The sequence below is a fragment of the Oncorhynchus tshawytscha genome, linkage group LG01 (assembly GCF_018296145.1).
Source record: "Oncorhynchus tshawytscha isolate Ot180627B linkage group LG01, Otsh_v2.0, whole genome shotgun sequence".
Classification (NCBI taxonomy): Eukaryota; Metazoa; Chordata; class Actinopteri; order Salmoniformes; family Salmonidae; genus Oncorhynchus; species Oncorhynchus tshawytscha.
The window spans coordinates 58,650,445-58,665,817 of NC_056429.1; the positions used below are offsets into that span (position 1 = coordinate 58,650,445).

At 41.3% G+C, this 15,373-nt stretch overlaps 1 protein-coding gene across 2 annotated transcripts; it reads right to left on the bottom strand.

Annotated features, from left to right (window-relative positions):
* Positions 1-388: 388 nt before the first annotated feature.
* LOC112254233 (F-box only protein 28) lies at positions 389-15,360 on the bottom strand. 2 transcript variants are annotated; one of them, XM_024426596.2, is made up of 6 exons: positions 15,344-15,360; positions 14,885-15,082; positions 10,249-10,358; positions 3,599-3,737; positions 3,038-3,233; positions 389-2,868 (listed from the first exon to the last, which is right to left on the bottom strand). In XM_024426596.2, the coding sequence occupies exons 2-6, from the start codon at positions 15,071-15,073 to the stop codon at positions 2,390-2,392; spliced, it is 1,113 nt and encodes a 370-aa protein (XP_024282364.1). In that variant the 5' UTR covers positions 15,074-15,082; positions 15,344-15,360; the 3' UTR covers positions 389-2,389. The 2 variants fall into 2 exon arrangements, with proteins under 2 accessions (XP_024282364.1, XP_024282373.1); XM_024426605.2 differs by lacking the exon at positions 15,344-15,360 and adding an exon at positions 13,985-14,031 and having other exon boundaries at positions 14,885-15,020.
* Between the last annotated feature and the right edge of the window lie 13 nt (positions 15,361-15,373).

The following is a 15,373-nucleotide window of genomic DNA, read 5'->3' on the forward strand; positions in this document are numbered from 1 at the left end:
CTGTTCTGAAGTTCAGATGAGTCACTGTTGGGAAGGAGGGTACAGTAATGACTTGAGTTGCACGTGTTGCAGCGTGCTTGTGTGTGTCGTTCTAACTAATTTACAGAGCATATATGATGCAGGACTACCCAGGTAAGAGTTTAGTACCTGTAGATAATATCTGATCAGATGTGGAATGGAAACAAGCCAGACCAATACATCAAGTAAAAGGCCTGATACTAGATCACATATTACAGCTACCTTTTATGAAAAGGTTTTGGATAGGAGGAACCATACTGGAGGAATAGGTCACACACGTTCCTCATATGGATCAGGCTTTGTCACGTATCGGCACATTTTACAGTAAAAAGAAAAGTTATGCAAAACTACTCAAACACACACACCAATATCTCAATATGTTATATTTTAATGCGTCATTTGTACTTGTAACGGTAAAGTGCGCAACCCATACAGTTTGGCCAATTTACACTCTTATACATACATTATAATCCACAATCTACACTTTTAAGTACATGAAGTTATAGAACATTCATTTCTAAACTGAGACGCTGTCTCAAATTAAGCCACTAGGTAATTATTTCCTGCCCAGTCCGTTTAGAATACACACTTAAGTCCACTCAGTTGTGAACTGCGTTTCCCAGTATGCTACACAGAGATTTCATGCCACAAGTAGTTGAGGTCATTCTTACGTTTCCAGACGCATTTTGGGCTCAAACTGAAAAGAGAACTGTGTGCTGAGATCTTGAAATGGGAAAGGTGCTATTGTGCAAGAGTTTATAGCAATCAGGGAGAATCCTAAGACTTAAAAACCTTTTCACTTTTAGTAGAACTCCTTCCACAATGCATCTTCAGTAGGTCTTACATTGGTAGACAGACTACTGTAGTTGTACAACAGTCATTTGGCAAATCTGAATATTTCTTGAACAGATGAACTTCGTGTTACATGGGAACTTTGTGTACAAAGACACCGTAACAATAAGATCAGTAGGTCTAGATGACAACTGACTAAATACACTGGAGTGGAGACATTTTCTAAGTGGCAAATTTACCTTCGACCTCAGAATCACCAGTCTGGTCAATCAATACAGAGGGTCATTTCTACCTCTTCGATAAAGCTTTGATTAATTTTCCCCAAAGACAGCAGATACTTGACTGCATATAAATCCCATTTTACACAGACTAGTATTTGATCAATGACAGGCATTAGCAAAAATGACAGATAACGGTGGAGCAGAAATACTCTAGCCCTGAATGAAGATTTCATGGTGTCCGAGAACTATTTTCAGAAATTATTGATCTCTGAAAACTATACGTCTAGAGTGGGATCCTATAGCTGTCCTTCCATTGCTCAATGTCAAGACTCCCTTCATTTCCCAGGCACCATGGCTTTAGATGTGCCCTCGGCTACATGATAAATAGCCACATTAGCCTGCCTGTCTTCAAAGCAACATGGAGTGCCAGACTGCAGCTTCATGTGGAACACAGAAATGCATTTAAAATCAAGTGTGTCATTTCACTAATGCTAGCTGAACACTGTTTATTACAACAGGAACCCTCAAACTGTCCTTTTCATGAAGATGTGTGATCTCCCAGGACCTGGCTAAAATACACAAATTTCTATTTTTTTGGAAATAGAGACTAACTTCCTTTAATTTTACGGCGCCACATTTGGGATATAACCCTCTCGATGCAGGAATCAAATACTTTAAATTTAGCCCGTCTCAGAAAATGAAGAATATTGCTCAAGGATATTTTTCAAGCAATCCCACCTGGCCAACAGAGAACAATACAATAAGAAATTACATTTGCATCAATAAGAACAAAATTGTCTGAGAGGCAGAATTTAAACATCCTTTATCCTGAGTGGTCTCGTCTAGTCAATATTTCAAATGCATTTCTAACCAACCAAAGTCAACCTTTTCAGTAGTTAAGTGATACATATTAGAAAGCTCTCATTACCTCTTGCCTCACTGCAAAGACTCTCTCCCGACTAGGAGCCAACAACCTAATGTGGATTGACTTTTGTTGATGCACAAGAAAGAGTGAACACCAAAATCGGTGTTTGACTTTTCAAACAAACCTTAACCTTGTCAACTAGTGTGCAAATTCTTAGTGGCTTTAAGAGTCAGTGGTTAAACTGTGGAGACTACTGGCACTCTTGCCCAAATATGCTGGCCAAATCAGCATAAACATGTCCATGGTGTAGTTTCTGTAGGAATTTGAAAAGGATATGACAAAGGGATTCAACGCAAGGGAAACAGAGCAACTCCGAACTCCTTTACCATGACCCCCCCCCTCTCCTAAAGACATTCCAAACAATGGGAATTAAAATAAATGTCACAGGATATGGTGGGATGTGCAATCAGGCATAAACAAAAAACATTGTGTCCTATTTCTTGCTGCGCAGGCGTTTGGACTGGCGTGGGAGGTCTGAGCTCTTCCTGGTGCGTTTCAAGGGCGGGCTACCCACCGCACTGGTTGCCGTGGCGACGGCAGCAGAAGACGTCGTGGCGACAGCAGAAGAGCCCGTCGTGGAAGAAGCTGCTGTGGTGGAGGCGGCTACAGCCGGCCTGGCACCTCCCCCCACCGCACTGTCCATCAGTTCCCTGAGCTTGTGCTCCAGCTCAGCCAGCCGGGCATTCTGCTCCCCGATAACCTGAGTCTGCTCCAGCAACTTCTGCTCCTGGTCCTGTAGCTGCTTTTGCTGCTCCAGCTGCTTGACGCGCACCTCCTGATTCTCCCGCCGCAGCACCGTCATGGACGCCCCGTTCACCTTTACCTGCTGCTGCACCTTGGTCATCTCAGAGCGTGACGGCGTGTTCTTGGCCAGCAGGGACATGGTGGTCAGGGAGGTGGAGGGGCCGGCCACTGGGGTAGGCAGAGAGAATAGAGAGGGTGATGATCTTAGGTACACTCTTAAATGGGTAGCAAAGTCGAACAATAAATATCATCATGTTAAATTGTATTCATATTAAATAACATGGGTGTTTGTTGAATCTTTATTGGCCATAGAAAGTTCAGTGTAGTTGTTCATTACCTGGGGCAGATCCGATGAGGCGCCCTGACAGGTCAGCCCCGGGAAGCCTTTTTTTCAGGATGGGGACGATCTTCTCATCAAAGTACTCCATGGCCATGGAAGAGATGTCCCGTAGCTCTTGCAGCACCTCATGAGCCCGCTGGGGCGCACGTGTAGAGTTCACATAGCGCAGCACACGGTAGATCTCATCAATCACCTCAGGGAAAGACACAGTCACATGCCGGGAACCTTAAGCTTAGAATAAATTGTACGCTTAGGCTTAGAATGTTAAGAATGTGATCCTGGTGTGTGTAATGTTGAGGCCAAGACTATCCAAGTTAATGGAAGTAGCTAGCATGTTCATTCTGGGATGGAACTGGTCTTCCACTTTTTAAAAAAATGATAAATTATTTTCCTAAACTATAGTCAATCTAAGAACAGGAGTGCCATCATGTGGCCAAACAGGAGAAGCTCTAAAGTTAGTCGATGTAAAAGAAAACCATAAAACAGAAATTAGCATCTAATGTACAGATGCGACAGGTCGTTAGTGGGTGGTAGGTTAAAGAGGATGAATCTAGGCACCTTGCCAGGGATGAAGCAGCAAAGACTGGAGTCCACATATTTCATGAAGGTCATGTTGAGTAGCGAGAGACGCGTTTCTACAGCAGCCAGGATGTCAGCGTGACGGGCCAGTGAGTGGTTCCTCCGCTCCGACTCCCGCCTGCCACAAGACAAAGCACAAAATATTTTATCCCCAATTTCGTGGTTTCCAATTGGTAGTTGGTCTTGTCTCATCGCTGCAACTCCAGTATGGACTCAGGAAAGGCGAAGGTCGAGAGCCGTGCGTCCTCTGAAACAAACCAATCAAGCAGCGCTGCTTCTGGACACAATGCCTTCTTAACCCGGAAGCCAGCCGCATCAATGTGTCGGCGGAAACGCCATACACCTGGCGACCGTGTCAACGTGCACTGCGACGGCCCAGAGCCTGGATTCAAACCCAGAAGCTCTAGTGGCACGTTAGACCACTGCGCCACCTGGGAGGCCTAAGCGCACCAAATATACACATTGGACAAGACGACAGAACTTTATGATTACAAGTAACATTATCCCGATTGAATGCAAACTTGAGGGATCATCAAAAAGTGAAGTTGCTGAATGGTTTGGAATAAAAGTATAGCCATACAAAAAAATAGCCTCGAGGCATGAGGTAATCACTTTTGTAATGCACTGGTGGTGCTGCTGACACTGGGGTGAGTAGGCTATAATTTTAGGCTAATCATTCACAAGTTTATGGTCAAATTATTCATTTTATTTAATTATCCACAATGCATCTTTCTTATTGTAACAAGGAAAACATGGATCTTCTTTCATGAACGATTCGATCTAGAATTGCAACGCTCCGATACATTTTAGTTTAAAGTGATTCATTTTGAGTAGGAGAAAGAATTTATATATATTTTTTAAAGTGTCAATAAAGATGACATTTTCCATTTTAAAATTAATATCTGCTGCTGAGGGGGATCTCAGAAGCTGGGCCTCTGAGCTGGATCGGTCTGAGGGGACCTTATGCCGAGTAGACCTCTGCTAGTGTGCGCCTGTCAATGTTGTGTGTGTGGGCACCTGAGCCATTGGGCAGACTGAGCTCCACCTGACTATCAGATTACGGGTGTGGGAAATTTGATTTGTCACAACTTTCATTCTTAAAAAAAAAAAAGTCAGAATCACTCCCACCCAATGATCAACTTAATTTGTTGAGCTAGTACCATGTCAATATTTATATTTTGAAAGCATGGCATTTAGCCCATTAGGCAGGATTAGGAGTCCACCTACGGCGGCAGATTAACGAGGGCGACATTGTCAAATCTTAACTGACCAAGACACACCAACATCAAAACCTCACATAATTATGCCCAAAAACACTAACAAGCTCTTGGCTTGCATTAGCAAATGGCTTGGAGATAATAAGCGATCTCTGCACTTAGGGAAAACTGAAGCAATTATTTTTGGATCCAGACCTAAATTGTGTAGGTCGTCGAAAATTAGAGTGGAGTTAGGGGGTGAGGTGCTGACTACTAAAACCTCTGTTAGCTACTTGGGATGTATCCTAGATGGAAGCTTGGGTGGTGTGAGCATGGCCAATAAGGTGCTAGGGAAGGTTAATGCCAGGACTACATTTTTGCCTAGATTGTCCAAGCTGCTTGTTAAGGACTCCATGAAAGTGCTAGCTACTGCCCTCATTTCAATGCCATTTTGACTATGCTAGTACTTCCTGGTTTGAGGGCTTATCTAAACTTATGAAGGGGAAGCTCCAGATAGCCCAGAATAAGGTGATCAGAGTAATATTGAGCTGAGTCCACATACTCACATAGGCAGGAGCTGCTTTCAGGAACTAAACTGGCTGCCTGTTGAGGCTAAGGTGTCCCAGATTTGACTAGGTTTGGTTTACAGGAGTATTTATGGTCCTGCGCCCAGATATCTCAGTGATTACGTTCCTCGTGTTAGGGATGCACACAATCACAGCACCCAGATCAGGTGTTGCTGATGTGTGCTTATAAAGGTTCAGGAGTAATGCTGGTAAAGGAACTTTCTTGTGTACTGGAGCCTCAGAATGGAATGAGTTGGCTCTGCCCATAAATACAATGTCCTCTCTGGGCAGATTTACAAATAAAGTAAAAAATATATTTGATGTCTTCTGTCCCCATATGAATAACCACTATGATGTAACTAGAATGATGAGATAGTTGTTCTTCTCTGTTTTTGTTTTATTATTTCACTGCCGTACTGTATTCGATATTGTCTAGCAATTTTGTCTCAAGAGGACCACAATGGAAATGAGTCTTTGTGTGTCATCCTCAATGATTTTATTCATGCGCATGTATGGCCTTTTCAAGGTGTGCGCTTGTTTTTTAAAAAATTGGTCAAATTATTAAAACTAAACCTTAACCAGTGGAATATGGTATTTTTAGGCGAGCACTGATGCCGAACCTGTGATAAGCATTTCCCCGCTGTGTAAACACATTGCAAATAGTCTCAGGATAACTCCTGATAAAGTTAATTTTAAGTAGCTGATATTCAGAGCTTAAATAGGCAAATTGATTAGTCACAGGAAGCAGGACTAGTCAAGCCAATGAAACTGCCTGTTTTACAAACAGTAGGGCTGCCACATGGATGGGCATTTATAAAATTACATTGTAGCAGACACTGTAGGCCACACCCCAGTAAGAATGGACCGATGCCAACATTTTTTTGGACGTATTGTTTTTGGTCCTATTGTCTTTTTGTGCAGTTGGGACCAGCGATAAACCAAATCATAGACATCTGTTTGGTCCAGTCCAGCCTTGATTTGGCCCCAACTTTGATGTCCATGTTAAATGCAGATTTGGTGCGGTCTGATCAGCCTTGAATTGTAGGCACTTTAAAAAAATATATATGTAGTTTCTCCATAATATTCCAAACCAGTCGCTTTCGAGACTGGGGTAAAATCCAAAGCTGCATTATATGAAATTGGCCATCCTGACACCCTAGGCAAGGCAAATAAATTGATGCCCTCATAACCCACAAATCTAGAGGAGACCCAGTAATCCAACATTTTGAAAAGTTGTCTAAAATCCCTATTTCCCAGATATTGAAGTTTTCAACTTTCACTCAGAACCTAAGTCTCTTATAGACGTCTATTTTTCAAGGCCGGTCCAGTCAAAATCATGGACGTCTGATTGGTTCAGATTTATTCCAGACCAAAAATCTAGACATTGAAATGTGTTATTTTATTAGGATCCCATTAGATGTTGCAAAAGCAGCAGCAGAAGAGTACTTCCTGGTGTCCACAAAACATGACATAATACAGAGCATTAACAGCTCAGAAGACAGAACATCAAAGTTGGGGACAAATCAAGGCTGGTCCAGAACGGTCCAAACAGACGACTGACTGGTTCAAGGACGATCCGGACCAGCCTCTCGAAAGTGAATGGCTTAGACCGTTTGGAATTTTACAGAGAGCGAGCTTCTCCCGTGCCGACCAATGAATGCGAAACATTGGCCGTTATATCACACATTTTGTGAACTCTGCCTTTATTGCTCCTGTATGAGCAAACAAAAACACTAAACGCGCACACTACATTCCTTTTCTGCTTTGATTAATTCTTCTTTGACTTGATCCATTCAACTCTCCAGATATCAACTAAGTGCTATTCACCATTTCATTTTTAAACCTCCATTCTAGCATATTTCCATCTACATGCTTTTATTTAGGTTTCTATGCAAACTACAATCCCAGTCAAAAGTTGACAACTACTTATTCAAGGACTTTTCTTTATTTGTACTATTTTCTACATTGTTAAATAGTGAAGACATCAAAACTATGAAATAACATATGGAATCATGTAGTAAACAAGTGTTAAAATATATTTTAGATTCTTCAAAGTAGCCACCCTTTGCACACTCTTGGCATTCTCTCAACCAGCTTCACCTGGGATACTTTTCCAACAGTCTTGAAGGAGTTCCCACATTTGCTGAGCACTTGTTGGCTGCTTTTCCTTTACTCTGCAGTCCAACTCATATCAAACCATCTCAATTGCGTTGAGGTCAGGTGATTGTGGTAGATAGGTCATCTGATACAGTACTCCTGGTGGACTTGTGGTAGACAGGTCATCTGATGCAGCACTCCATTACTCTCCTTCTTGATCAAATATCCCTTACAATGACCCAACACACCTCCAGGCTGCGTCATTGTATGTTGAAAAACAAATGATAGTTCCACTAAGAGCAAACATGCGGAAATCATCTGTTCACCAACTGTCTCAAAGACACGACGGTTGGAAACAAAAATCTCAAATTTGGACCAAATGGACAGATTTCCACCGGTCTGATGTCCATTGCTCGTGTTTCTTGGCCCTTAATGGTGTCCTTTAGGAGTTTTTTGCAGCAATTCAAACATGAAAGCCTGATTCATGCAGTCTCCTTTGAACAGTTGATGTTGAGATGTGCCTGTTACTTGAACTCTGTGAAGCATTTATTTGTGCTGCAATTTCAGAGGCAGTAAAGCCAAATTAACTTACCCTCTGCAGCAGAGGTAACTCTGGGTCTTCCTTTCCTGTGGCAGTCCTCACGAGCCAGTTTGATCATAGAGCTGGATGGTTTCAGCAACTGCACTTGAAGAAACTTTCAAAGTTCTTGAAATGTTCCAGATTGACTGACCTTCATGTCTTAAAGTAATGATGGTCTGTCATTTCTCTTTGCTTACTTGAGCTGTTCTTGCCATAATATGGACTTGGCATTTTACCAAATAGGGCTATTTTCTGTATACCACCCCTACCTTGTCACAACACAACTGATTGGCTCATACGCATTGAGGAAAGAAATTCCACAAATTAACTTTTAACAAGGCACACCTGTTAATTGAAATGCATTCCAGGTGACTTCCTCATGAAGCTGGTTGTGAGAATGCCAAGAGTGTGCAAAGCTGCGATCAGGGCAAAAGGTGGCTACTTTGAAAAAACAAATGTAAATATTTGTATTTGTTTAACACATGATTCCAAGTGTCATTTCATAGTTGTCTTCATTATTATTCTAAAATGTAGAAAACAGTCAAATGAATGAAAAACCCTTGAATGAGTAGGTGTCCAAACTTGACTGTCTCTGTATATGAGTTAATGTTTTTAAGCCTGCAGCTAGTTACTTGAAAATGAGACAAAACATGATTCAACAATTGAATTCACTAAGAGAAAACACAAATGGACATTTAAAATCGCTGGCTCCCAAGTCCGTACGGGAGTTGCAGCGATGAGACAAGACTAACTACTACCAATTGGATACCACGAAATTGGGTAGAAAAAGTCTAACTTAATTATTGATTTATTTTTAAACAACTGGCTAGTCTAATATCAGCTAGCTTTTTTTTAAGTAGAAAAATGAGTAACCTCATCAAGACAACTCATATTGCATATTTCACTCACAGATATCTTATTTCAGTATGGGGGAGCCAGCTAGCTACATCTGTTCCTCTTCATCAGACAGCAGCTTGCGGTTTAACAAGAGGTTGTGTTTAAATCATAGATAGAAGCAGGCCATTGGCTGCCTTCATTACAACAGGTATGTATGAGAGTTCTGATTGGTTCCAAATTTAGTAGTTTGAGAAAATGTGCAAGAATTGAAGGAGCCAACACATGGTTTTCCTGCCAAATCAAAATCCACTCCTCCCTCGATGGGGATCAAGCAACTTCACGTTTTAAGGCTTCGGTTCACCTTCAGCACATTTGGTCGGGAACAAGTTTTGCTTCTGGTTAGGCTATACTGATCTCTGGCCCCCTCTTTAGTAATTTGTGCATTTTTTATTTTAAGGGATTACCCCCCTCCCCAATTTTCACCTAAAATGACATACCCAAATCTAATTGCCTGTAGCTCAGACACTGAAGCAAGGATATGTATATTCTTGGTACCATTTGAAAGGAAACAATGAAGTTAATGGAAATGTAGGATAATATAACAATAGATCAGGTAGAAAAATAATACAAAGGAGAAAAAAAACATTTTTTTGTACCATCTTTGAAATACAAGAGATAGGCCATAATGTATTATTATTCCAGCCAAGGTGCAATTTAGATTTTGGCAACTAAATGGCATCATTGTATGTGCAAAATGTTAAACTGATCCAATGAACCATTGCATTTCTGTTCAAAATGTATCAAGACTGCCCAAATGTGCCTAATTAGTTTATTAACTTTTCATGTTCAAAATTGTTCACTCAAACAATAGCATGGTATTATTTCAGTGTAATAGCTACTGTAAATTGGACAGTGCAGTTAGATTAACAAGAACTTAAGCTTTCTGCCAATATCAGATATGTCTATGCCCTGGGAGATTTTCTTGTTACTTACAACCTCATGCTAAATCACATAAGCCTACGTTAACTCAACCGTCCCGTGGAATGAACACCGATCCCGAAGAAATTTTAAAGCATTAGACAAGCTCAGCAACCTACTTAGATGATTTATAAAATATGGTGTTTATATGGAAAAATACACATCTTAAAATGTACACCAATCGATTGGTCGAAAGAACAAGACTGCCCTAGTTCCTACAGAGCTCAAGCACTTCTGACTTAATTTCCTGAATTGCAATAGACCAACTTTTACGCATTGATTTGCTACAGGTCATAGGCCAAGCAAAAACATGTATATTCAAATAGCATACACATCAAATACTATAGAACTCCCTCCGGTGGTGTTGAGACTGACCTTGGAAGCTGGGCTTTGACCTGCCTCTGGCACAGGCTGTGGTAACGCTCCACCTTGAGGAAGCCTTGGTTCAGCATGCGCTGATTGATCATGTCCATGCGCTTGCATACCTGGGAAAAGAACAGAGTCGGGAAGGTATGGTTGAGTAGCATGTCTTTTACCCTTCCTCCAACCTCCCCATGACCTTGCATGACACATACAGCCTGTGATCCTCAAACTAAAGTGACAGTTTGCACTGCAGGGTGCACCAGTGGGGTGATGGTACGGCCACAGAGTTTCTAAACCCAGAAACAATGTCGCAAGACTTCCGAGAATGCTTGCGAAACAGACCCAGGTGTGAGAAATCTGTCTGTGTTCGAGAGCATCAAAACCGTGATGAATCATGAGTAAATTGTAACTGACTTACAAATAATGAGTCGTTATTTATGATGCAAGGTGATTTGTAGATCAGTCAGCAGTCACCTGCACTGTCAGGTGCAATGTTGAACAAGCCCAATGAGAAGTGAAATTCTTCCCGAGTAGTTAATTCGAAATCTAAAAAGTTAACCTAGATTCCAGCCAACGTTATTACTCTAACCTGGTGAAAGTGACATACTGACACGTTAAAAACTGTCGAAAGAGTGCACTGCGCAAGACAACCGTTAGAAACATGTCATCAGGTCATGAGCCAAGCTAGCCAATGTCGCCTTGACATCGACTACAATTGTGATCGAGGATTTCTATTCGAGATGCAGTTTCTTCCCATCATACTGTACTGTCTTCAGTATACTCATACTAAGAATGAATTCCCCTTGACCACGCCCACAAATTGGGGAAACAAAGAGCCAACTTCATTATGGATTTTTTGTTATACAGAAATAAAACATGCCCGAAAAGCTGCTGTGTTGTTCAATGTACATGTAGCCAGGTCAAAAATGCTGCAATACACCCATGTAGGGAAATCGAGCATGTGAGAAGAGCCATATGGCTTCAGGCTATTCAGCATGGGAGAGTGGGAAATGTGCGGACCCGGTACCACAGGTAAGACATTTAACTTGTTTAGTATAGTCCGTTTGTAACTCCACGTGTAGCTGAAAAGTCCATTTATTTGTGTTGTTGGTCTTCGTAAATCCAGGACACTCAAATTAGTTTGTTACATTTGATATGGTTGGAAATATATTATATACACACACATTAAATGTAACATTAAAACACACACATACATGACAGGTTACTTAAGGCAAAAAAACTAAAACAAAAAGTAGGGTGGATGGGTGAGCATATAAACATCTAGCAACCAAAAGGTTGCATGTTTGAATCTCACCACAGACAACTTTAGCATGTTAACTAACCCTTACAGCGCCGACAGAGATGGCCGCCTCGCTTCGCGTTCCTAGGAAACTATGCAGTTTTTTGTTTTTTTACGTGTTATTTCTTACACTAGTACCCCAGGTCATCTTAGGTTTCATTACATACAGCCGAGAAGAACTACTGAATATAAGATCAGCGTCAACTCACCATCAGTACGACCAAGAATATGTTTTTCGCGATGCGGATCCTGTGTTCTGCCTTACAACCAGTGTAATGGAGTGGATCACATGCAGCGACCAAAAAAAAAAAAAAAACGACTCAGAAAAAGAGGGAAACGAAGCGGTCTTCTGGTCAGACTCCGGAGACGGGCACATCGTGCACCACTCCCTAGCATTCTTCATGCCAATGTCCAGTCTCTTTGACAAGGGTAGCACAGAGGTTGATGAAACATGGCTAACTGGAGCAAGGGTAGCATTCCAGAAACAAACATCTTTCTGGTAAGGACATCAGAGACTGCAACAGGAACTCAAATCCTTCTGTTCTGATTTGCTTCATTACCGCATTATCTACCAAGAGAATTCTCTTCGATTATAATCACAGCCGTCCCCCCAAGCAGACACTTATATCCCCCAAGCAGACACATCGATGGCTCTGAACGAACTTTATTTAACTCTCTGCAAACTGGAAACGATTTATCCGGAGGCTGCATTCATTGTAGCTGGGGATTTTAACAAGGCTAATCTGAAAACAAGACTCCCTAAATTTTATCAGCATATTGATAACCCTGTCCCTAACCCAACTAGCGTTAGCCATCCCAATTTAACACTGAAAGAAATAGATGATTGACATGCATAAATTAATACATATCATACACTAATTGGAGTGTCCCGTATTTACATTTATGTCTACCCGAGTCCAGTTGGGCTAGCTTAATGTTGAGTAGCTAGCACTCACATGGCTGCTCGCAGTCATGAGAAGGGGCATGAGGGAAGCCCTGCAATATGTTTTTTTAAGTAGTGAGAACACATGCAATGTTTTAAAGTACTCTTAAGACATGTACTTTTCTTTAATGTAGTTTTGTAATGACTGAACCAAGCAGACAAGAAAAATTGCATTTGAACCTAGGTAACCACAGGTTGTGTTCCCACAGATGTGCTGGGCAGCGACATACCTAAAGGCTAGGAAAACAAGTGTGCTTGCATACTCAAGAAATCGGACATTAACTTTGACGGTGGTTCTGATGTTAGTCGCGCAATTTTACATCTAACAATGATAAAATGTGCATGAAAATTGTGGCATCTTTCGTTAAATGAAAGACCATTGAAGAATCCCTATAGTAGACTGAACTTTGGCTGGCCTGAAAGTGGAACTGGCAGCTTTTTTAACTTTGCAGATATGAAAGCTATATAAAATTCACAGTTTATGCTACAAAACCAAATGTATAAACAGGTTCTATTTGACTCAACATTCCAAGACATTCACCAGGGCATTTTTGGTAGAATAATTGGATGCAGTTCAATGCATGATAAATATAATTCCCCAATTCATTTCTTGGTAGTCCCACAAATATTGCTATTAGGTTGTAAATCACAGCTGGCCTGGTACATTGTTCACTGCATCCATTCAGGATACACCGTTTCAGTTTCAATGACTCAATATCTCAGACAAAAACAGACAAATGTAACTAAGACTGGGAATGTCACTACAATCAAACTAGCAAGGGCAATGATCACAAGTCAGTCATAATGTGGCTAATGGGCTAGCTACCCATTTATGTAGCAAGCTTAAAACAGAGGCTAACGTTAGCTAGCTGCTAGGAGGATGTCATTGAGTGACCCCCCCCTCCCCCCTCCCTCCCTCCAAATCTCGTTTTTGGTGGCTATACACAGCTAAAGATGCAGGGGTTATTTGGTTTGCAAGCAAGAACTTGAAAGACTTATCCAGTTTGCTCTAAAATTGGCATAGACAGCCAGAGTGAATTTGCCAACACGTGATGCTTTCATCTGTGTGCCGGAGTGCAGAATAACTGATGAATTTACACAACACCTGCTGAATATGACCGGAGTCAGTAAGCTTCTTGCTCTGGCTAGCATTAGTTGTTGATCTTGTGCATAATTGAGGGAGAGAGCATACCTTTTCATGGTTTGATCAATAGGACTGCAAAGTTACCAAATTGCTTGCTGTTTGGGGTTTTAGGCTGGGTTTCTGTACAGCACTTTGAGATATCAGCTGATGTACGAAGGGCTATATAAATACATTTGATTTGATTTAAGAGAACTCTTGTGGTATTGACATCTGCAGAAATCCATTCAGGTGTATTTGTGGCTTTTGGTGAATGCATTCTATTGACCTAAAGTCATGCAGTTACAACTGCCTGTAAACACAGTCCAGTTCAAAGTGAATGATGGCAGGCCTGTGGCAATTTCTTGTTTGCATAAAGACCTACTGTAGCTCTGATTGGCTATGGTGCACCGGTCTGCGTAGACTCCGGTCCTGGAGGAGACAGATGTTTTTATTTACTGCAGTGTCTATTAAATTTTCCAAACACATGGCCGCTTTCACACTATTACTATAACATTTTCACAAATGCCTTAGTAGACAATTCCCAAACATTCTACAAATTACCATATCTAAGTGAACACCTGTCAGGTAAGTGTCATTACTGGGGGTGTATATGAACAGATTTGAATAAGATTTCATGTTGCTATAATACTGTCAGTTCCACTTTAACGCCGACTGGCACTCTACAATGGCCAGATCGAAAAGGGCTGCGGTAGAGCTGAAATAGCCTACTACTCCTCCCCAACACACACATCTAGATGTCAATTGGCCTATTGCACCACTGTAAATTAAAGGGAAGTCTTACTGTACTTGGTGGAAAGCAGAAATAAAACCAAACTTAAAATGTTTAGCCAGCCAGTTTAGTGTGGACATTCAGAATTACACTGATTTTTTGCTAAATCTTGACAAACATACTAAGTAACTAGATGACGCATTTATTTAACTAGAAAAGTAGAGATTTAAACAAACAATATAGCCATTTGTTTGTTTTAAATGGACATGTTTGTCATGAGTTCCAGCCAGGAGAGGGCCCTAGCTGGCTAAAGCAACTGGGAATGAAATTGAAATAAAAGCCGATGCAAATAACCTAAACTAGCTTAGCTAGTTGGCTATATTTCGGTACCCTTGGCTATTATTATTACTAAAAGTGGGAAAGACATCCACATTTAACATATAAGCAAGCAGTGACTACTACTACTACCTTTGGTTAAATAGCTAACGTTGGCAGGAGCTAGATTAGCCAGACGCTGCATTGGTATTTGCTTAATGTTTTGTTTTCTCTCACCAAGCGTAGCAGGCTGATTTCGTCGTAAGACAGGAAATTGAGAATAGTCTCAATCGCCACAATGGGAAGTCCTAAGAGCGGGTTGTTCTGATGTAGTTGATCCGGTGGTGGTGTAGACAATCTCGGTAACGCCGAGTCGCAATCCAGGGCTCCAAAACCTCCCTCGGCTCTTTCTACAACGGCAGCCATCTTCAATTGCTAGATAGGGGAAATGACGTTTCATAGGGAACATTCTCTGAACAACGCTCGAAAAAGTCTCGCAAGACTGTACACAACTATTTCAATTCACTTGAGTAAACAAAGTAGCAAGATTTTGCATGAACCCACTCGTCCCTACAAACAGCTGTGTCCAGCCCTGGGTTATAGTGTCACAATTATAATGTCAATCTGATTTACACTTTAGTCATCTCATTGGCTACAACTGATATTGTTCAAGAAGCAATCATCAAGCTGCGTTACCCAATCTTTTTTCTGTACAGACATCTGCGC

Coding starts and splice junctions, on each gene's coding strand:
- LOC112254233 (XM_024426596.2), bottom strand. CDS start 15,073: ATGGCTGCCGTTGTAGAAAGAGCCGAGGGAGGTTTTGGAGCCCTGGAT. Junction 3,738..10,248: donor GTCAAAGCCCAGCTTCCAAG/GTCAGTCTCAAC, acceptor GTCTTGTGGCAG/GCGGGAGTCGGAGCGGAGGA. Junction 3,234..3,598: donor GCTGCTTCATCCCTGGCAAG/GTGCCTAGATTC, acceptor TCTTTCCCTGAG/GTGATTGATGAGATCTACCG.